The 23,931-nt window shown below is 49.8% G+C and overlaps 1 protein-coding gene across 1 annotated transcript in view; it reads right to left on the bottom strand.

Annotated features, from left to right (window-relative positions):
• The window catches only part of RNF220 (ring finger protein 220), a 217,029-nt gene that overhangs the window by 62,040 nt on the left and 131,058 nt on the right, over positions 1-23,931 (bottom strand). Inside the window, 2 exon segments of the mRNA XM_030455208.1 lie at positions 8,054-8,099; positions 22,143-22,272. Of these exon segments, the coding sequence (XP_030311068.1) occupies positions 8,054-8,099; positions 22,143-22,272 (176 nt within the window).

The following is a 23,931-nucleotide window of genomic DNA, read 5'->3' as shown; positions in this document are numbered from 1 at the left end:
GGTGAGCAGCTCATTTATTTCTGGAGAAACCCTCTGATAGCCATGGGAAATAGAGTGCAGACCATGAGTTCCTACTGTTGCCTTTTATTTTGCAAACTGAGAAAAAGGACCATTTCTGAAGAAGTGAAATTGCACATATCCTAGAAAAAGGAGGGATGTAGGCTCATCTTTCAGCTCAGACTGAGAACAGCAGCCCTGATTGCAGTGGTGCTAATGCCCTTTCCCTTGTCTAATAAGCCAAGCACCCTGGTGCTGGAGGGTTAAACCCGTTTTGTCTTACAATGTATTCTGGAGAAGGGAAAAAAAATACACATATCCCCATTCCTTGGCGACAGACAGACAAACCCTCCCCGCCTCCAGCTCCCCCCTCAGCTTCTGGTAGCTCTAATCCAATATTATTATGTGAAAAATGGTTGGGCTAGCTATGGAGACAGTAAATTAAACGTTATGTATTAGTTTTTAGCGTGTGGTCCTGGGAAGAACGCCGGCCCCATTTATTCCACAAACCTCCTGAGCACCATGGCGATGACCTCTGGAAAAACGCAGGGCTAAACTAATCCCAAAGATGTCAATCTCGAGGCCTCTTCTACATACACTTGCAGTTTAGATTAATAAACTGTCTATTTTTAAATTGTGTGCAAGCACTTCAATTCTAAATACCTCGCCGGCATGTTAAACACAGCGTTAGAGATGCCAAGTCACACTTCCCCTTCACTCTTAGGAAACTTGACTTCATTTGTTTTTCTCATTTCCGTGTGCTCTGCCACACTTTGCCTTTCAGGCAGCCATGGGGACAGGCAGGGATGCAGGCTCAGGGGCTATGGGATTAAGAAAGGCACTCGCTATTGGGGTGACTTTCATTTCTGCATTAGGCCAGACTCTCCGCCATCTCAATTTTGGCCTCTTTTTTTTCCCAAATCATTGTGTTGGGGCCATTTCCCAATGTCTAAGAAGTGAAGATGCATGTCCACAGCATGCCAAGCTGAGGATTTGGTGCTCCCTCCACTCACACTGTTCACTTTCTACCTAGGGAAGAGGCAGTGATATGATCCCCACCCCTCCCTTGACAGGCATCCTGGAAGACAGATGTGGAGGGAAAAGGCAGCTTTTCCCTGGCAAACTACGTCTCCCAGCACCAACGATGAAGTAAGGGCCTTATGTGAGCGGCCATGCAGCCTCATATTTCTCCCTCCCCTTTAAATCATCTCTCCATTGGGTAAAGGCACTCTCTGTGGAGGTTATAAACCCTGAGAGGATCAGCCTGAGCATTACACCTGGGGCAAGCTAAATAAAAAAGGTCACCGGCTCTTTTTAAACATGGACAAAAAAGCAGTAAAATGTGTTTGGAAAAAAAAATCTGGCATTAAATCATGACTTTTTGCCTGGCTTGCCTCATTAAAAGTGGCCTTTTGGAAGGTAAAATTATCATTGTAAGTGATAAGATCTTTAAGAAAATAATTCACGGCTTCTTCACCCTTTAATATGATAGCCGCCACCGGCTAATTTTTTTCTTAATGGCAACGAGGCCATCAATCTTGTCTGAGCCACATACTCCCTCCTTCCTCATGCTGTGCTGGGCAGCCATGGCCCTGCTTGGCGTTTCCATCCTACCCGCTGGAGCCCAGCTGTGCCCTGCCCAGGGGAAGAGACGTGTCTGGGTGTATGGCTTTCCCTGCTTGTGTCCACAGATCTGGGCTCTTCCTGGGGACGTGGCACTGCAGGAGGCAGAACCTTGCTCATGCTGCGAGGTTCACACACTGGTAGGTCCTGACACCCTCCATGGACCAAGCAATTCTGCAGAGCTGGGTTGCAGCCTCTGTAAATGTCTCAGAAGCCCCATTGCAATTAGGAACAACATATAGTTTACTTCTATAAATATATGGGCAGGTTTGGCATGTCTCAAATGTGCATCATGCAGCTGGTGTGCCAGCTGCTGTGCTCCCAGTCCATCGCTCTCCAGACCTGCTCCTCCCTGCTCAGGCAGAGGAGCTGTGTGCAGCTCCAAAGGGATGCTGGCAAGGGCATGTGTACCAGCATGCTGCTGGCTCCTGACCCACAGGGGCTGGAGGTGTGGGCCAGGGGCAGCATGAGGGGAGGGGATGGGTGTCAGGGTGCAGCTGCCAGACCAAGGAAATGGATGGAAATTGCCGCCCCAGCCCTCAGCGCTGGCTCTCGCTGGCAGCCGGGGCAGGTGTCAGCACCGGGAGAGCCCAGCCAGTGCTGCTGACATTCTGCTGCCTCTCAAGGCCAGTCATTTGAGAGTATTAAAGTGCTGGATTCCTGCTTTCTGATAGCCCTGGAAAAACACAGGGAGTCTATCTTTCTTAAACAATCCATCACAGCTGCTGTCAGCAGAACAAATACCCTAACCCTGCTTTTTATGTATCTATATGGCCTTCTTCTATTTTTTTTTTTCATTTTATTTTTGGCACAAAGTGTTCTCTGCTTGATGCATTCAGCTTTAACTCTGCCATCTAAATAGGTACTTATCACTTAACATGGAGGTGATGGCTTGACATGTTTTCTGTCTCCTGCCCTCCCCTCCACCGTAGGGAAGCAGTCAAAGTGTTGCTAATAGCTGTTATCACTTGGGAACTGTAACCCGAAAGCAATGAGTGATACCAGGCCTTGCTGTGATTCTCCCCCTTGACTCTAGTTGCCATTTTTTATGTTATTGCTGGAGGATCCCTAACACAAAGACACTACTATTAGAGCTGAGTTTCCTAGAAGCTTTTGGAGGGTCCACATTTGCTCCTGGGAAAGTTAGAGGTAAAATTATCCAGTGCCTTTTAGCTGGCAGAGATAAAGGTGGGATGGAGCTGGGGATGAAAGGCTTAAATGTGAGAAGGGTGTGAATAGTGAACAGAAATAATGGTATCAGCAGTTTCTGGCCTTTGCTGGAGGATTCCAGTGGTCCACAAACAGAATAAGCTTACAGAAAGTGAGGTACTGATTTATTTCTGTGCCTGTTATGGTCACATCTGGGATTGCAATCAAGGTCTGGGTCCTCTTGGACGAGACACCAGCTACACAGTGGGAAAAGGGGCCTCTTCCAGCAGAACTGCCTGTTGGGGATTCAGAGGGAAAGAGATCTGGCCAAGGTCTGCTGTGATCTGCCAGTCTCTCCAGCTCCCCTCTGGGACCAAATCCCTCTGCCTCTCCTCCTGCTGAATGCAGTGTTTTCCCCCAGACTAATGGCACAGCTGTTTGGCCCAAGGGGAGTGAGAAGCTTTTTTTGTTCCTGGGATAATTTTTTTTTTTAATGGAATAAAACCTGGCAGAGAATATTTTTTTGGAGTGGCTCTGGTATTTATCACCCCAAACTGGCAGGGAGCGTGTTCAGCCAACACTTACCCTAGGTAATTTTCCCTCCTTTACATATCTGTGGACTGTTCTCCTGTCCCAGGCTTGGCCATAGCTTTGCCACAATGCTGAGATTTAGCTTTCTAATCTTTCCTTGTAAATCACAGCTATAGAAGGAGGAGGCATGGGTAAGGTGGGTGACTACTCCAACTTCTCCAGCCAGTCAATGACACAAGAGAAGGAGTTAAAACCCCAGGGCCCTAACACCCGTCCCCTGTTCCTCCTGCCAGACATGATACAGAGAAGTTAAATGATTGTGCTAGAAATTTCATCTTGAGTGAAGCAGCTGGTAAGGGCTTAATACAGACATTCTGTCAAGGTTTAAGGCTCCAAATCTTGCTTGCTTCAAAGCTCTTTTTCCTTGGAGGGCTTTAGTGGTCAAATTTCCCTCCAGGTGCTGTAATTCTCTTTCAAACTGCTCAGTGAAGCTGTAAAATCACTGGGGTGAGTGGGGGAATCAATGGGCTCTGGTGTTGTGGCTCAGTTCCCAGCTCCACGGAGGTCTCGGAGCAGCGAGCTGGCCACCTGCCTGGGGGCACCCTCCAAGGATTTGGGTGCACACCCAAACACACCAGACACAAGCATCTGCTGTGCATGGAAGATGGATTTTGTTCCTGGCCTCTTGCTTCAGTGTTTGTAACAAGAGCCAGTGTGTGGCTGGACTGTCAGTGGGTAAAGCCATTTGCAGTCATGTATTGGGAAGCAGCTGTGGAAAAGACATGCTGAACCTACCACAGAGCCCAGCTTCTTCCCCTTTAGTGAGCAGTACCAGCACCCTCAGAGAGAGTAGAAGAAAGTTCAGCAGATGCCATTAGGTGACAGGTACCAGTCTACAGCTAATATCCTGAAACTTAGGGGCTGTGATCTCTCTGGGCAGAGATGATTTCCCTTCCTAGATGACAGAGTATGGACAGGCAGTGGCAAAGAAGTTATCTCAGGTACTTGAGAGGACCTGGGGACTCTGACTCAGAGTTACTGCTGGCTTATCAAGGAAGAGCTGGAAGAGACAGACTTACACTGCTCATATATCTCATCAACATGGGTTCAACAAAACGTGCTTCTCTGCTGCACAACCTCTTGCAAGAGGTAACCAGGGCAAGAGGGGAAGGATAAAGAGGGATCAAGAAACACACAAACAATGCCCAGGAGAAGTGCAGGCTGCCAGATCTGCAGCTACAAAGACACACAGTGACCCAGGACAACAGTGACAGGTTAGTGAACAGCCACACTGGTAATTGGGACCATGCAGCCATGGTCTCTAGCTTAGTAAGAGCAAGGACATCCTCCCTCTTTTCCCATGGGCATGAAGTGTTTGTTCCCACCAACACTGAAACTTTTCCTTGGTGAAGCATTTCTTTTCCCATCCCTCCTCTTCCTCCTGTTGTCTCAGAGATATCATCACAGAAGGATACTACACGTGTCCAGGACTGTCCTGGAAGTCTAATACCTGAGGAAGACCTCAGGAGTAGGGCCATTTGGTGTGCTTTCTGCAAATGAGATGGGCTTTCAGCACCTTTTTGCACCTCTGCCTGCTGCAAAGCATAGACATGAGACAAGCCAACAGGAGCAAGCTGTTGTCTTGGGCTGTGGAGGCTCAATGGGCTGCCTGGCTCTCAGCAACATGAAGATCAAGGCACCAAAGGGTGTCCCAGGAATTGGGGTGAACATCCAAGCTTGCAATCAGGAACAGAAATTACAGCTGGGAGGAGGCAGTCAGGGTTGGACAGAAATCTCAACCTGAGGCTCACTATGCAGGTTTGACAGCTGCTTCTCCAAGTGGCTTTTCCAAACTGGCATCCCATCATTGATTTGGCCTGGTCACTAACAGAAGTATGAGGAGGATCCTGGACACTGTGGAGCTTTGTGGTACTCAGCCCCCCTGCCCTTCGAGATGCCTTTGCAGAGAGGGAGCCCAGGCCCCGAGCAGATGCGTTGGCCAGAGCCCCCCAGCTCACAGCCCTTGCCTGTCACTGCCTCCATCGGCTCTGATAATAGGAGAACTTGATACAATAATCCTGCATTCATCACATCCCATGTTGAGTGATTGGATTTTCTTTGACATATTGCCATGAAAATTGACCCAGTGCAGTGAGTGACAGCTCTTCAGGGGCAGGAAAGCGGCAAGCAAGGAACATACATTTACATCTGGGCTTTCATTGCCAGGAGAGATGTTTGCTGAGGCAGCTGTGGGGAAGGGATGGGAGCAGAGCCAAGAGACAGAACATGGGGGGGTTAAATCTCCTGCCCCCAGCTGCACCCCAGCAAGAAACCAGCACTGAAGCAGCAACAGTTGGGATGCTATATGCAAAGGTCTTAAGTGAGTCCTGAAGTTGTCTAAAGCCACTGGTGACCATAAAAATAACATGGCCAGCCTGCATCCCACCCCAGCTCCCATCTCCCATGAATGGGACCAGGATGTCCATTGCCAGGGGATGCTGGATGCTCCCAGGGGACAGGAAGATGCAGACTCTTTCTCCTGCTCCTGAGCTGCAGGAGCTGTCAGACCTTTTGTTGGCACCAGGAGAAGGACCAGACAGGAAACCTAGTGACAGTCCCCTGACCCCTTCCACCAGTGTCCACAGTGGGAAGTGGGACATGGCACAGGCCCCAGCTCCTCCTAGGCACTGCCTATCCGCAGCAATACCTGAGTGCCTGGGCACAGGCAGCAAGACCATCCCAGGGTCTGTCCGCCTGGGACTACTGTTAAGGGTGGCCCAGAAGCCCAGCTTTGTCCCCAGCAGGACTTTCTCAGCTGGACTTCACATCCTGTTGAGCTATTCCCACCCAATGTTGCAGATACTTGGTGAGGACAAAGGGAAAAAGCAGCCTTCATCTTCCCACCACCCTCCTCCACAATCCCACGTGGTTACAAAAGGACCTTTAGTAAGGTGAAGGTGACAGCGCTGTGCCTTCCCGTGCCACACAGAACGTGTCTCCCAGCAAAACCCCCTAGAAATAATGAATCCTCTTGGGCTGAGAGGCTTTCAAGCTCTCTGAGAAGGGAATGAAAGATTTCCTGATTTCACCCTCTCCCTCCCTGCTCTCCTGGCTTCTTGAAGTTAATGTTGTTAGCCCCAGATGTGATGGGCAAAGGGAAAAGATCCATGTGGTGACAGGGGACGATTGATCTCTTTTACATAGAATGACGCTCCACTCCCAGTTTAATCCCCTCGCTCAAGGCAAATGGGATTCTTTGTCAATGGAAACTTCAAAAGCCCGGCCCTGCCGTGAGATGGACCTGCTTCTTTATCTGGTCTCTGTCAGTCACTCACTACGTTTCCCTCCAAACAGCTAATCTGTCTTCCTAGCCATCCTTCTCCCTTGCAGGCGATGTGTTTGGGACTGTTGAGTTATCTACACTCAGACCTGACAAGGAGGGAAAGGGATTCCTGCAGAGTCCAGCTGCTTTCATTTTGTGTGTGCCCTTTCCAGCTCCTGTTAGAGGTGCTCTGTGGATTTTCAATGGCGGGTGGGTTGGGTGATTGCATCCTACTCTGCTTCTTTTCCAGAGGAGAAACTGTCAGGACAGGGCTTGGGAGGCAGAGATAGGCACATAGGAGGTGGGAATGCCAGATCTGTGGAACATAGTGGATCATTGCTGCAATCTTTATTTTTCTTAGTGGGGGTTGGGAAATTTTTGGGTTGACCTGAGAGGTCTCCCGGCCTGCCAGGGACTCAGGTCAGCATGGTGCTCCCCGGCCCCTCTCTTGGTGGGGCAGACAAGGTGTTGACATGCTTGGCAAGACACCCAGCCCCAAGGGGCAACCTAGAGCTGAAATTTCAGTCTCCATTTCAGACATCACATGCCAAGAATGACCCAAAGCTTCCAGAAAACAAAAAAAGGGAAAATGAGATCTGAAGTCAATTCTATTAAAACAAGCATGAAAACACCTCTTGTAAGAGATGCTCTTCATTTCCCTGGAACCCAGGAGCTTCCCTGGGTTGGATTGTGTCCCTAGAAGCATGGGAGAGCCCAGACCACTTGCTTTTGCCCAGCTTTGGGAGCACAGTGTGGTTTTCAGAGGCCGTGCAATGCCACAGCTGCCCTGTGGTGTTCCTTGCACTTGCCTGACCAAGCTCTGGTCCTTCCCACCACTGTGTCATAAGAAGTCCAGCTAATAGTGACATGAATTAGGAAATGATGCCCTTTGCAGTGGTGCCGTGATGCTCTGTGCATTTAGTATTTTTGCATTGTAAGCCTAGAGGATGGGAGGTGGGTCCTGAGGGATGGGTGAAGTCACTGAGACAAGGTCTTTTAGTGACTGGGCTCCTCCTCAGGTGTGCTTCCCTCCCCTGAGGCAGTTCCACCCCCCTCTTCCAGAGATCGAAAATGGCTCTGGCTCCAGGAACTCCTGCACATGATTTCCCAGGCTGAACTCAGCCTGCGTATGATCAGCTCTCCTTAGCTGTCATTAGACACAATCTGGAGCCCCAGAGCCTGCTGGAGGACTTCAGACATTCCCCTCTGCTGCATGGGGAATGAGAGAGCCCTGTGTGGGGACTCAGCTACTCTGGCCCAAAGGGTGAATGGAGGCAGCAGCTTGCCCCAGTGCTGACCAAGCCACAAAATGTGTTCATCTCCCTGGGGGACTCTGAGTAGTAGGACAGAGAGTGGACTGTGAGGAGGTATAAATAGTATGATGCCTTCGGGGCTTGGGGTGTAAATTGTGCCCAAGCTCTGCTCACTTACCTTGGGGGTGCCTGCTGCCATGGTATCCTTCAGGATGGAGCTCTTGCTGCCAAGAGAGAGGAGAACAAGGTCAGTCACAAAACTGCTGTGGCAGTCAAGGGGGAAGCACTGCGAAGGATTTCACGAGGTCAAATAGCAAAGCACATGGATCCTCTTTGATGGACCAATGAGAGCCTCCTCACCCTGACTGGAAGGGAATGGTAAGGAGGACAGTGCCAACTATTTATCCAACTGGAATGAAACAGTCATACGAATGGAACCCCCCCAGATGCACGATGTGGAGTCAAATCTCAACTCTCCACCTACTCAGGGGTTTGCACAGTTCCTCTCCCAGCCCTGGGGCAAAGTGGGGATCAAGACTGCAGGAAAGCCAAGGAGAAAAGGGTGGGAATGGTGAGCCCTGAATAGGGTCAGGCACAGTAGAAAAAACAGGAGGCAAGGAAAGACAAGGAGATTAAACAGGCATTAGAGCAAGATAAAGAGGCATCCCCTCAGTTCCAGCCACATTGTGAAGGCAGCAGCTCTGCCGGAGGCTGGAGTGATTTGTTAATTCAGCTTGTTCCCCATTTAGCAGGAAAGGAGGTCCCTGCCACGGTGCTCCTCCTTGCCTGCCCCCGCCAGCGGGAGATGCTATAGATTTAATAACACCTTCCCCCCTCCAGACAGGTTAAACTTGAAACAATTACATATCAAAGCCGACATGGCGGGGAGGCCTGCACTGTAATTTTTTGGTTATTAAAGTAATCTCTCTCATGTAAATTCTCCTGCTAACATGCTGCAAACAGCATTAGGAAATAAATTATTTCCCCATGATTCGATTTGTCAATGCAAAGCACCTGCAGCAGGCAAAAGGCTCTTGAAATATGTTGCCAAGCTCAGTCTGTGTGCTTGTAAGTGCATGCCAGTGGGGCGGCTGGCTCCCAGCTCCCCATAGCCCCGGGGAGATGATGGATGGGTGGGTGGAGGGGGGAGGCTGGTGGAGGGAGGCGGAGGTTGGGGAAGGCAGAGGGGGGGAATGGAATTCTGTTTAATAACAAAATTTGTATGCAAGCCTGCATCCCAGGCTAAGGATGAGTGATCAGCAGCCAGAAAGTATTAAAAAGCCTCGCTAAACAGATGCTGACAATAGAACAAGACATATCAAATCAGATCTACTTCAGAAACATTAATATACACACGCACACATGCTCGCCCGTGCGCGCGCACCCGGCTCTGCACACCCGCGCTCCTTTCTTCTCAATCACAGCAATATGGGAGACATCAATAAATTTTTATGAGACTTTTAGAAGATCAACACGGTACTAGATGTGACAAAAAAGCAATGTGCCTGTCATGTTCGCTTTGTCGGGGACACTTTAGCCCCAGATGCCGAGCTGCAGTGGCAGTGGGGAGAAATTGAATTTGGCTGGCTTTAATCTGCCTTGATTTGGCAGATGGCTGGATGTTATGAAATGAGCAGGGATAGAGGAAGGTGTTTTCTCCCAGGGCTACAGCCCCTCTCCTCTCCCAGTGCCACCGGCCTCGCCCCCCACCCCAAAGAAGGAAACATGCAGTTGTCCCTTGCCATCAGGTCACCCTGGGTGCCACAGCTCTGCTCTGGAGCAAGCGGCTGTGGGCACTGCCTCCCTCACAGCCCCCCTTCCATGAGGCAATGGGTTTGCTGAGGGTGCAGGATGCTCCCCATGCCCCAACTCTGCCCCCCACTGCTCTCAGGCAGTGGTGGGGAGCAGAGTCAGGTGCAGCCCTGGCACCACCTCCAGGCTGCACCCGAACCTGTGCAAGGGGAAGGATTTCCACCCCCTCCCCATCTCCAGCGCTACCTTGAATTTCTCAGTTACCCCAAGTGTGAAACGACTTTATTTTTTTTTCCTCCTTTCATAATCCAAACACTAGATTAAAACCCACCCAACTAATTTCCTCCCTTTTCTTGTGAAAATTGTTTAAAATTATTCCTGTTTGAGGGAAAGAGGAAGAAACTCATTAATTCCACCCAGAAATGGTGCTAGTGTCAGGAAACTGCAGTTTTCAGGATGGGAGTCTCTGGTCAGCTGAAAGGCCAAGCCTCTGCTGTTTGGAACTGATGGAGAAGGGGACTGATTTAGATAAATTTTGCAAAGTTATTGTAATCTTCATTTGGAAGATTGACAAGAACTACCCTCCTCCTTGTAATTAAGCTACACTCTGTTGCTAATAAGAGTTGGAAATTTGTTTTTATTTGTTTCTAGAAACAACTCATAAGTGGGCACAGGCCCTGGTCATATCCGAGTCTGAAGAACCTGCAATTTAAATATGCTTTCCTCCCTCCCACAAAACTACCCCTGAAGTACAGTAGCCACAGACCTTCACACCTCTTAAGAATGCCAGCAGCGGGCTGAGAATCGAAAGGCCATCAGCAAAGAGAAACCTTCCCCTCCATAAACACCGCAGACAAATTAAAAATGGTAAAAGGGAAATCAAGACCTTTAAAGTTCAAACACTTTTTGGTGCCTTTTAAAGTTTTTTCGCTCTAGGCCCTTGCAGAGAGCACAATCTTTGGAGACCTTGGGATTCTCTTTAATCACCCAGCCAGGCTGCAGTGGTCTGAAATGATTACACATTTACATAGTAATAACCCCAACACTCCCCACATTATTTCATGGCTAGCATATTTCCACTCAACGAGTGATCCATGTGTTTTAAATTATAACCTGTACATAGGAAATTAGTTACTAAGTATGGTATTCATGGGCTCGTCTGACACTTCTAATTAAGGTGATTTACACAGAATTATCCTACGAAATAAAAAAATGGTGTTTTGCTAGCTAATAAAATATAATTACTACCCGCTTTTATAAGTTACAGTTAGTTTTAATCTATTTGGGGAATTGTTTATCTAGTTCATTATAGCAAAACAACTTCTTTCCCTTTTAGGCAAACCCCCCAGCTGTACCAAAGAAGATGAGAAACACCCTGGAAAGCCCCAACGATTTGAACAGCTTCCTCTTTCTCCTGACACCTTTGAATTTCCAAGCTATACAAGGCTGCTTCCTCTCTGGTTCCCTCTCTCAGGGCTGTGGCACCAGTTTTGGCTGTACATTTGTTCATCCCCATATGTTTTGGGTGTCCTGTGCCTCTGTGGGAACAGAGTAAGGTCCCTCCTGAGGTGCTGCTGGAGGGCTCTGTCCAGCTGCATCACCTGTGCATGTTAACACACAGGCTGCATGGCTGGGTCCTTGTACACCTCGGGGCCCTTGCCACGGACCCATCACTCCTCTGTATTAAGGCATGTCAGCTTTATAAAGAACGTTTACTCTCAGCAAGGCCCTCCACAATGAAAGTGAGGCTCAGGCTGTACCACAGACATGCAGATGTCTTTTAATGGTAGGCAGGGATTTAGCTAAGAGCATCCCCAGATGCTATTAGGAATCCCTGGCATCTCTCTGAGTGAGCCCCAAGGGGCTGTTCAGACCCAACGCTGCAGTTGTGGTGTCCCAAAGGGCAGCTTAGTGTGTTGAATGTGGGTCCTCCTTATCCACTGCCTTGGAGTTTCTCTACCCCTGACATGCTTGCTGTTACACACAATGGCCTTCAGGTTTATTTACTTAGTTTCATTATAGTCTTGCCTATTGGGGTGTGCTAGCCATAGATAAAAAAATAGCAATATGCATTAATAAGGGGAGTGGCCCCTCATCATCTCCATGAACAGCAGCTGTTGCTTCCTATGCAGAAAATCCAGAGCAAAAGATGAAGGCTAAGTGATCTAATTGTGTTCCACCAGAAGCAAAATGATACTTTTCTTATTCATTTAAGACTTCGCTCTTGCAAGTCTTTGTGGGAATCTCAACTTTCCTCCAAAGTAAAAGTTTTCTGGGTGCTCATCAGCTGCCTGGCAGAGGATCATGCCCCAGGGGGTGCTCTTGGTACCCAGAACCCACCAGATGCAGGCAGGGCACTGGCTGACCACCCAGTCCAGGCAGAAACTTAGTGCCAGGCAGCTGCCCTAGGGAAGCAGGGCAGGACTCTCCTCTGCACTGACTGTGGTGCATGCAAGGACTGTGCTGGCATCAGAGCGTTACCGTGGCATCCCTGAGCAAGGATTGGAAATCTCTATTGTAACTTTAATTACAGCTTCATGGAGGAGACTGAGAGAGAGATGTGGTCAGATGTGGAAATCTTAGCTCAGAGAAGCATTTGGGCTTGTCTGAAGTGTCAGTGCGGCAACAAGAAGGCCAGAAACAGCTCTGATGCTCTGCTTCAGCCCACCACAGCCTCTCAGGCTCCCCGAGTGTGTTCAAACAAGATTTCTGCTGAGTCCCCACCGTGAACAACGCAGGGATTATGATGAACATCCATCAAGGAAGAGCTGAGCTGGGTGCCAGGCAGAGCAGCCACCCCCAGCTGCACTCCTCACACGTAATTAATAACAACTGCAGGAGAAGTTCCTTGAGCTTGAGCAGCTACAGTTGTTTGTACTCATCCTTTAACCATATTTCAGCCAGAAGGGGCTTTGAGAGGTGGTAAGATGTTGCTGCCATGCAGCTGGTGTCTTCCAGTTCTGCTGCTTTCCCACAGAACAACCCTCAGCAGCCCTCTGAATCTGATAGGCACCATCCAGAGTATGTGCAGCTCCTACATGAGATCCCACAAAGCCAAAAGGTTTTACATGCCATGGCCAGCTGACGTATTTCTTAATAAAGGAAAATAAAAATCCAGTGGAAACAATCTCTTTTTAGCTGCAGGCTCATACATGCAGCCTGCGGATGGGAGCCCTGGCAGTGAAGAAAGCTGTCCAGAGCACTGTGAGGGTGGGAACACCAGCTGTAAATAAGCTGTCTCTGGGTAGAGAGAGAATTGGATTTTTGAGTACCAGTTTAAGTAAGTGGAGATACCACTTGAAGCCTAAATAAGGAAATGGGAGTTTGATAAAAAAAAAACAACACAACAAAACAACAACCAGAAAAAACCAACCCCAAAAAGCTACATGAGCCCAAATCCTCACCTAGCTGCAAGTGACACCCTGGCATGGTTGAGTGTGATCCATGCTGTCAGGGGCAGCAAGAAGGATTTTAAACTGGCCTGGGTCTGCCAGAGGTACCTGCTCCGAGTGCTTCTTGGAAGATCTGCTGCATCCAGGAATGGGGAAGTGGCTGAGTGATGGTAAAAACTGATGGTGATGCTGGACTAGAAATGCCCTGCATCTACAGTCTCAGACTTCCTTCCAAAATGCTCCCCCAGCCAGTGTTTGTGAGACCTCAGTGCCCAACATGGTCAGCTGTGACAAAAGTGACCCCACAGGGCAGCCACCTCCCCCAAAGAGATGATGCTGCAGCAGAAATGCAGCAGGATCATAAAACACTGTGCCATGAGCTGACCATGCTGAAATCTCCTATGTGCTCTGTCCCACTTGCCCCCCTGCTCTTTCTCTCCTGCTGGGCTTTTTTTTTTTTTTAACCCCTGGTACCCCATGCCCCTATCAGCACCCTCCACTCAGAGCAGGTGACAGATTTTTGTGTGAAGATGAGATGTTCCATGCTTGTGGGGTGAAGCAGGAGGCTGGGGTGGGAGGGTTGTTTAATTTCTCTCTCACTATTTGAAAGGGAGGTGGCTGGAAAAATAAAGAGAAAAGTCAGAGGGAAAGGTCATACATTAGATTGATCTGGGGGGCTCTTTGCTACTGTGGCTGTAATGACTGTTTAATTATTCCCAGCTCACGTGGCAGTTCAGAAGAGGCTCTGCAGGAGGCGTGCATTGCTTAAGGGCAAATAACTGAACGAAGATTTATTTCTCACCCATGGGTTTCCATGCATCCCCTCCCAGGGAGTCAGTAGCCCAGGAAGGTTTTGACTGTTGTGGTCCCAAACCCAAGCCCTGGAGTCAGGGAATGGGCTGTGGGTGCCGCCGGTCTGAAGGCCCTTCAAGGAACATTCATAGCACTTTCAGGGTGCTTCATGACTGAGGAGATGCACTACCCACAAATTTTCTCACCTGCTGTGCTACCCTGGAAGCCCTGGCCCATGGGAAGTGCTCTCACCCATGGATTATGGACAGCAGCATCCGCCTGCTCTGTGTCTTCAGAGGGTAGGAATGGAGCAGCCCTAACCAGGACCAGCAGCTGCTGGAGAAGCCATGGATGAAGAGCCCAGGCTGCTGTCATTGCCACCGCCTGAGCGTGTTGAGTGTGGGAGGATGCTAGAGGGTCTCTCTTCCCTTTCTGTCCATGATTGTTAATCTGCCACAGCAAGGGGCAGGGACACAAATCAGAGGGGGATGAAAGAGGATAAATCCACAGTATCAGCAGCACCACATTTGCTAGATAATAAACAGACTCCTCTTCTCATAAATTTCCCTTCATTCCCCCATGGTTCCCTGCCATTGACACTGGTAGGTGTGGAGCTGGGCTGCTCCTGGCCTTTCTAGTGTCCCAGCTGGTGGGAGAGCCACAGCTCTGCCAGGGAAGCCTGGGACCCTCCCCCTGGCACCCTGTTCTCATTGGGGTGTAGCAGGGGCAGCAGGACAGTACAGCAACACCCCATCCAAGCTCATGGGCTTTAGATAGTGCATGAAATACCTGAGTTGACTGCCATGAGTTGATCCACACCAGCATGGGAAGTGAGAGCCACTAAAGACACCAGGCACTCTTTAACTTCCTTGGTGTTTCCCCTCTCCATCCTAGTCTCCCCAGGTGTGGCTTGTTCTCTCCCCTGGCCCTGGCATAACACTGTGTCCTCACTACTGGTTTCAGCAGCAGCCAGCTCACCCACTTCTCCATGTCCCATGTGGGGATGTGACCCTGCTAGCTGCCTCACTGTGGCCTTGTGCCCTGCTTGGGCATCGCTGAGACTGCCAGGTGGGTTCCTCCAGTGACTGAGTGTGTTTAATTTAAAACTCCAGGAGTTACACTGCTAGAGAAAGCTTTAGGTGATGCCATTTCCAATGCACCTGGAGGTGCATCCATGCTTGAATCTGAAACACTAGAGCTGAGATCCCACACAGCACCACTCTGCTGTAAGGTGGTACGGATGCCCTGCTGTGCCATGGGGAAGGACTTACTCCCTGGAGAGGTCAGGGCAGAGCAGGATGTGAATGACCCTTCCTGTGCTCCAGTCCCAGCAGCAAAGCTCTGCCAAAGCAGCCTGGTTTTGCTGGGGGATGTTGGCTGAAGGACAAACTTTGGGTGCTATGGAAAACAGCCATTCAGGCACTGGGTGCTCAGTGCTGGGCTGGCATCACAGGTAATGTTGAACAACTCAGTTGAACAACTTGGGGACACCAGAACTCTCCAGGAGAGCCCCTGGGAGGTCCAGGATGTCTGACCACCTTCCCCAGAGCCTGGGAAGAGGGTGTTGCAGGGGTGGTGGCCAGTCCTGCCTCCCACAGCACTCAGACACTTAATAGTGCCTGTCCCCAGCATCTCCCGGGCCTGGATTTATGCCTCAAGGGGTCACCTCTGGCAAGACTCTAATAACACGACTTTATTAGCTTTCTTGCTCCTTCTTTAAGATACAGTAGCAAGAGGGGAGGAGGGCAGTGGCATCTTGGGAGGGAGTGGGGGGCTCATGGGTAGGAAGCAGCTGCCCTCGCGATTCCCCCTCTCTGTGACAAGAGGGAGAGGGAGAAAAATGATGCTCCCTCGAAATTTATCATGCACCCAATTACAATGTTAATTGGCAAGTCCAAGAAATCAATTAATTCGCAAATTTTTTTCAATTAAAAATTAAGATAAATCATAAAACGTTATTAAGCAAAGGCCAAACTCCGTGAACTTTTTTTTTTTGCAGGCATCTAGTTTTCTTTTTTTTAATTTAAATAAAAAAAAGAGCTGTGTTGCCAAAGCCCGATGCCCTTGAGTGCCTTTGCTGAAGCACAGGGGGCTGTCATCAGCAGGACTGGGCTGAAGACAGATAAAAAAATATCGACCAGTCGGACACACTGCTTCTGCTTTATTGATCAGGCGGGAATTTAACTTGCTGTGCATATCCACCGTGTCAGCAAGGGCCACGGGCGAAATTAAAAGTACTTGGCTTGGAGATGTCGCCTTGATACTGGGGGGTGGGGAGAGAAGAAGGGAGGGGGAAGAACAGGGGGAGAAAGGGGAGAAATGAAAAGAAGGTGGAAAAAGAAGAGGGGAAAAGAAGGGAGAAAGAAGACAGAGAGAAGTGGAGAGCAGGAGGTTGCGATGCTTGCTTTTCCCTGGTTGCAATCACACTTGTGGGCCAGGGCTCCTTGTCCTCATTGAAGCACTTTCAGGTGCCTACCATATGGAAGGAAGTGAATCAGCATGTATTTTGATGTGACTTGGAAAAAAAACTGCCTGTGCTCATTCAGAGGCTGCAGGATCTTGCAGTGTTTGCTGAGCAAGAAGTCTGGGGAAGTACCTGGCCATCAAGTTAAAGTCTCCAGGCATAAATCAAGAAGACCTGAGGGGAGAGCCATGACCCTGCTGTGACACGTGACAACAGAGCTAATTCAGGTTTTACACACTCCATGTATCCTTCTGGGTCTGGCAGCATGGATGCTTGCCCTGCCCAGAGCAGCTGCCCACACTGGCCTGGGGAAGGGCTTCTCCAAGGACCCTTTGAGACAACACAGTGCTCAGCAGATCCCACTGAAATGAAGCAAACCCTTGCCTGGAGCAGGGGGAGGAGCAGCCATATTTAAACCCTGGTTCCCTGAGCTGTAGAAGGGTTTGAGCCATGTCTCATAACTTGCTCTGTGTCCTTACCCTGAGCAGGAGTAGCACAACCCCCCCCTGTCATTTGGCTGTGCAGGGAGCACTGGGATGGGGTTCTTCTCTCCTTGTCCATCAGCAGGGAATGATGTGTCTCATTTGCTGACTCTGGGTGTTGGGAGAGGCAAGTTACCATGAGATAGCTTTAATCAGACCACAAAACACTGGGAAAGCAACCTGTGCAAGGATGTGAAATCCAAGTTACGTCTCCAGGTGCCTGGTGACATCTCTTAAGGACAGTGACCCTGCCTGGAGTGACCAAGTTCCCACAGCCTTCATGTTTTAGCTTCCTCCTTATTCCTTATCCCACCAGGCTCAGAACTGCCTCTGTGCCCCAAAGAGGGTTACTGCTTTTCCTCTCTGCATAAAGAAACAGGATGCTCAGTGCAGTGCCAGGAACTGAGGCAGGACTTACTGCTGCCACCCTGGTTGCCAAAGGAGGGAGGATTAAGAACAGTGAGAGGAAAAGAGTACACATGTAAACAAGGGAGAGAAAGCTTCAGAGGGATGCAGAAGGAAGATTGAAGCATAGGTGAAGGTATGCATAGGGCTGCTACAGGAGCTGGAGCACCACAGTCCCATGGTTGGCTCTTTTCCTCTGACATGAATCAAAGATGGTTCCAAGAGACAGCCTAAATCCCTTGTCTGCATATTTCATCTGCTTTGAAACAGGCCTTCCCACTGCATCTTCCTCTGCCTTCCTTTGTCCGACACTATTTGGTTTCCTCTTGGCAACAGCATTGTTGAAGTCACCCGAAAACAGCCCACAGCATTTCCATTTGCACCAGGTGAGAGACCCTGATGGCCTCTGTGTTCTGGGAAATGCTTTGTAATTGGAAATTCAGAAGAGAAATTATTTTTAGACACACCAGAAAGGTCATTAGGGTGAATTAGTAGCTCATTAGCTACTGAGTGCACAGGGATTGCTCCCTGCATGGTGGCAAGGAGCAGTGAGAGCTGCTAGCCCAGGCTGGGAAAAGCCAACAGGTAGGAAGGGGCTTTGAAACACAAATACGCTCAGATTCTGTATTCATTGTGGAGAAAAGAAAGTAATAAAAGCAAAGATGAGGAGAGTTTGCACAGTCATAGGATGCTGTGAGAAGAGCATCACCCCCCACTTGCTCACCCTGGCGTGTCCATCCCTGGTGGCTGCTGCCCAGCCCCAGATGCCTTAGCACAGGCACAGCTGGTATTACAATGTGCTGTGAGGACACTGCTGCCTACCTCTGCCAGGCTTAGAAACCCCTTTCAATAAGGGGAAAGTGCTGAGATAGTTCTGGTCTGAACATTCACTGTCCTTCAACCTCAAAAGTAGGAGCAGAACTGGCATGGCCCAACTTGCTTCCTCACCCTGTGGATCATTCCCCAGCTCTAGTGATACACCTTGTCCTTTTGGGCATGTGAAATCATAGCTCTAAGGCATGGGTTTGCTGCTGGCAATGCAGGGAAGAATCTGCTAGCTGTCACACAGGGAAATAAAAATGCCTCCTGCCAAATAATTTTTAAAATAATTTTTTTAAAAAGTACTGCATTTGCAAAAACAGAGCGTCTTGAAAGGCACATTTCCCACCCTTCAGGTGCTTGACTCAGCAACTGTAACATCTGTAATGTGACTTCCTAAATGGTCAGCAAATTCCTCTTCCCCAGACTCCAGCCAGGGACTGTGGACCCACTGGGAACCACCAGCTGAGTGTGCTCCACAATTCCTAATGCCTCCTTTCTCCCTCTTTTTCTATTAAAACTCATCTTCCCTCCCACCCAAAATTCCAACCATAGCCCCTAACCTGCTGCTTCTCCACCCAGCCTCACTCATCGTTCCCTTTCAGCAGGTTGTCCTCTTTGGTCGCTGCCTGGGGAGCAATGGGCAGGGTGTTGGTTTTATTTCTTATTTTTACCTTGGTGTCACTTGTGTGCACAGCTGGGGATTGGCAACTTTTGCTCACTGAGCTGCACATGCAGAGCAAGGAGAGCATCATTTCTGCCACTGGTCTTCGCTGTTTTGTGCTCCTCCTCTGCTGAGGTGAGCTACTGAGTAATTCCTCTTTGGAGGAGGAATACCAACAGTCTTGCCTGGCAAGAGTTAAACCCCTTAAAACCAAGGGTTGTAGTTTTGTTTTCTTTCAATTTATACCCTTCACTTAAGGAGGGGGGGGGGGGGAAGGGAAAGAAGGGGGAAAAAAAAGAAAGCCAGGTGACATATTCTAAGAGGGAGCACCGAAAACGTGTTAAGCACTTCAAAATCTCATATATTCAATCGGCCTCTGGCAAGACATCTGCCTAATGTTAGCGCTTAAATATCCTTTTCCATTTTACATGCATTCAAGTCTCATTTGAGCGAAATGAAACGGTATTATTAAAGGGAGATTTTGCACAAATGGCCTGAATTTGACATGTCAAGTTCAATGAGGCTGTTACATATGTAACACCGAGAAGGGCTTGGAGGCTGCCGGCTCTTGAAACAGCGCCAGTGGCTCAGAAATGAAATTTGCATTCAGAGAGCCTTGCCTGGCTGTGCAGAGCTGTGCACGGGGCTCGGCTGGACCAGTGCAAGTTAGGGGAGCTGTGGGTTGTGAACAATCAGGTCTCTCCTTGTGCTTTGGGAGACTGGACGCACCAAGGAGGATAGAAACTCCGGTTCTTCATTCCCACTCAAGCTCACTTTTTCAAGGGAAAGCCTGACCCTGCACCAGGTCAGGATCCTCCTGGATCATGGATGTTGATCATGGGTCAAATGGCAGGTGTCCATCCCTTGGGCCTGCCCAGCCCTTTGGCAAGGGTGGGTGCTGCCTTGTGGCTCAGCATGACTCCTCCTACCCTGCTGAGAGATGCTTCAACTGAGTGGACCTTGAGATGACCCTTCTCTGGGGCCAGGATGTTCACAGCAGCACTGCCTGTGAAGGAGAAGAGCTCTCCCTGTCTCTAGGGGACAGCAAATTCCATCTGCACCAGCTGACTGAGGGTGCATTGGGGTGAGTGGCAGGCAACCCTAGACTCCTGGTGAGCTGGGACGACGGGAAGCAGCATCCACTGACTCCTTACAGCTCCCTCATATCTCAGCCCCCCAAAACACCTGCTGTCACCTGAAGGAATTCTGTTTCTTCCTTTCCTTTCCCTGCCCTCTTCTGAGCTCCCTATCAGTGCCTGAAGGCCCACATGAGCACTTAACATGCAGCAGAGGTAATGGAGCAGGGCAGCCCCTTCACCTTGCTCCTCCACCAGCCTCTCCTGGCCTCTTAGACCAGCCCTATGGCAGCATCTTGGCTGGCTCCCCCCACCACGCACCCCAGTGGCTGGAGATTCCAGCCTGCAGGGAGCTCTGGTGCTGTGGTGGGAGCTGATGTGGTGCCCACTAAACCTCTGGTGCTCTAGACTCAGTGGGCAGGAGGGGATCCACCTTCCTAACCTTGAGTGCTGGAAATATATGATTTTGTTGCAAATCATTAAGGTTTATTAAAACTTAACAGCACAAGCCATGATTGGCTGCATCCCCTTTAAATTAAAAAAAAAAAAAAGGAAATAAAGAAAAAAAGAAAAAAAAAAGAAAAAGGCCCTTGGAAAGCAGCCTCCCCAGTTTGTTTCTCCCCATCCCACTGATCAGGAACAGCTGCTCAGCCATTTCAGTAACGAGTCAGCATTGGCAGGGAGCGGCCAGGGCTGCCGGTGCCCATCACGTTTATGGGCCTACATTTTATTTTTATGTTTATTGGGTTATTTGAGATCATTATTAGTTTCTCTCTCCTCTTGTTGATGTGTTTGTGCTCCCGGCTCTTCCAGGCAAGAAAGGTGGGGGAATGGGAGACGGGGCCACCCGCTGGACCGAGCTGCCCTGCTGGAGCCAGGCAGTATGCAGGAGCTTGACCTGCTTGCATCTTGCTGCCTGATTTTGCTGCCTGCTACTGCTGCCTGTCCTGCCTGCTGCTGCAGGTTGGCCCCAGCATCACTGCCCTCCAAGCCTGGGGAGATGGTCCCCAACAGAACTGCTGTGTTACAGATTATTCTCCAGCGCCTGAATCCATTGACTGCACTGAATGTTATCTATCACACTACAGAGGGAGTCGTTATTTAATAATTAATAAAGACCTCTGATTCTTCTTCTCTGTCTGCGTGGCCGAGCAGAGCGGGCCAGGGAAGCGAGGGCAAGCTGGGGAGAGCTGTCTCCTCTCTAACTGCTGCTGTTATTTAAAGGAATAATGCCATTCTTTTTCATTTGTCAGCTGGCCCACAATGGCCCTTGTCATGCTTTATGATTTAGGGTTTCCTTTCATTTCCCATTAAACGCCACCTTCCCATCACTGCCTCGCGCCAGCCAGCCTCCGCTCCTGGCTTGCGGTTTCAGTTTCACTCTGATATTGGCCCAACTTCTTTGATGGGCTCCTCCGAGCACTAATTGCTTCTGTTCATTTAAACCTGTTCACTAATTTGCAGTGGCCCTTTATTAAGTTGGATGCAGCCCAAATTACACCATAAATTACACTCGCGAGGGGACTGGGTGTCGTAGGGGATAAATGGGCTCCCTGTTCCCTTCCCCCTCAGCTTTCTCCATCTTCTTGTGGAGTGTGTGGGGGGTGTGGGTCTCAGCCTCAGCCTGTGGGGGGCCGAATTTGGGAGATTTCAGACCGCACCCATCTGGGGAGGTCTCTGTTTCTCTAGCTAAAGCTCCCTCCTTCTCCCTGCATCTGCAATGAATATCACTGAGCTGCGAGCAAGCTCCAAGCTCAGCAGAGATGGATTCTGCATCACCCATGCCCTGCACAACCACACACAGCCCCTTGCCCTGGCACACCAACCCATCCAGACACAGACATACATGCTCTTCCCTTCTCTCCTACCACCTGGTGACATAACTTTGCTTCTAGTCGGCGGTTTGATTCCTTTTTTCACCTTTTAATGACTGGGGAATTCATTAATAATTGAAATAAACACTGTCTTTTCCAAGGCTGCTGAGTTTTATTAAGGCATGGACAGGGATCTGCCAACCTTCAGCTGCAGCCATTTCCTAAGTAACTGCCAGCAGTAACAATGCATTCTTCTTTTTTTAAACAGGGGACTTTGCTGTGCTGGGGAAAGTGGACTAGAGCTGAAGGCAGCCAAGGTGCAGCATGAATAATTGCTGCCAGCCTTTTCCATCATGGGACATGATCAACATGGGAGCTGCAGACTCAAAACACATGTCCCAGGGGAAAGGGTTGTCTCTGCCCTCTGGAAGCCATGTCTGTCCCATCTCTACCATTGAGGTGAACTCCAGGGAAATGTTTCGGCTGTGCTGGCTAGCTCTATATCTCCTGTATCTGGTAACTGTGGGTACCACCATCTCCTTTGCCATCTGTGGGTGCCCTGGCTGGCTGACCCAGGCATGCTGGTGGGCCTCAGGGAGCTGCTTACCTGATGTTCAGCTGGGTGAGCTTCTCCAGCTCCTGCTCCATGTGTTCCTGCAACTCCCCAGGGCGAAGCAGGACCTGGCAGATAGGGCAGATTGGAGCCTGGCTGTCAAACAAAGTTGCTTTCTTTTTGCCTGTGAGAAGAAAAAGAGAGGAGAAAGCTCTAGTTCTGATTGGCTTCTATCAGCATTGCCTGTCTCTACCCTGGTCTCTTGTCCTGGCTGAGGTCTGAAACCAGGGCATTTTCTTCTGCTCTGTCCCATTACTCTCATGATCCCATGCTCTCTGGGGCAGGGACTGGTTTTATTTTGCAGCAGGACAGCATTTGGCATTGGAGCATCGCAGCCCCAGCAGTAAGACCTCCAGTCTCACAGGGAGAACAGTAACAGGCACATTTCAGGAGTGACCCTGTGGTTCAGATGGTGAGGCTGGGGGCAGATGGATGACACTGCACTGCCCACTGTTCCTATTGACTAATACAAATAAAGAAGGGCTATCTAACTTTGCCTCAGTGCTCCTGAAGTTGGGTGGGGCAGGATGACCCCCCTGCAAAGGGAAGAGCAATTCTCCATGAGCACACAGCAGTTGGGAGGCAGAGGAGACCCCGTGGCACTGGGCTGTGGATGGCAGGGAGCAGGTCCAGATGTTCAGCATGGCCACCCTGGTGGTAACTTGGGCTTGCTCACCCCATTCCCAGGCTGCAGTGGGGCCCCTCACCCTCCCGGCACCACCAGCAGCTCCAGACCCTGCAGCAGCTTGAGCCCCTTGGGGCTGCGTCATGCCTGGGTGATATCTGTGGGTGCCTGTGAGTCCTGATCCTCAGCTTTGTTGGGCCCCAGGGCTGCCTTAGCTGTGGGGCTCTGCTTCATTCCCTTCTCACCCCAAATCCTCCCTTCGACTTCTCTGCCCAGCTACATCAACCTGGTTCACTCCCTGCTCCACAGCCAATTTCCTCCAGCTCAGAAACTTTTATTACCTGCTCTGTAAGGAATATACAGCGTCCATTTAACATAAAATAAAACTCTAAAGCAAACAATGAAGTTTCAATAAAACAGAGAAGCCAGTGGGCCTCCAGGCCCCCCTCTCCCTTCTGTATTAGCAGCTCTGCTCATGAGAGGGCGTGCGGAGCCTGGCTCAGATGGCTCTGGCTTGGAGAAACATGCTTTACAGCTGCCTGTTGTCATCTAACATGAACCCTCCTGCTGGATTATTTATTTACGTATTAGACATGGATCAAATTGGTTAAATCCGAGTGAGAGGCAGTAATGCACAATAAAGCAGCCGGCGCTGGATACAAGGGGGCTGCCTGCACTATGGCCTTCCAATCAGAAGCCAAAAGGTGCCATTTTATGGCACCTAACGATGGCAGAGCCCAGTTAAATGAATCCCCATTAAAGGAATAGACCTTCTCAAAGTATAAAACATTGGTGTGAGTGGCTTTACTGGGTCTCTGCTGCTCACTGTATAACCTCCCAGCAAAGGCATTTAACGAGATGAAGGGTTTGAAATAAGTTTGAGAGTCACCTTGGCTCATCCTTGCCTTCCAGCAGGACACAGCATACATGCCTGGTGGGAGGGGGCTGCTGCAGGGACACTGCCTGCTCTTTTCTTCAGCCTTCCTATAGGAGGTAGGGGAAACTGAGGCATGAGGGGAAAGCTGGGGCAGGCCAGTGGTGTGGGGCATCGTCCACTTCCCCATTTTCTCCACCAATGGGAACTCTCTCATTTGCAAAGCCAAGAAGAAAACCCACTGGTTGCTCCTCTGGACTTGAGCCCCTCCTGATGGCTCCCAG

Source organism: Calypte anna, chromosome 8 (assembly GCF_003957555.1).
Source record: "Calypte anna isolate BGI_N300 chromosome 8, bCalAnn1_v1.p, whole genome shotgun sequence".
NCBI classification, from domain to species: domain Eukaryota; kingdom Metazoa; phylum Chordata; class Aves; order Apodiformes; family Trochilidae; genus Calypte; species Calypte anna.
This window is presented reverse-complemented; position numbering and strand designations above follow the sequence as displayed.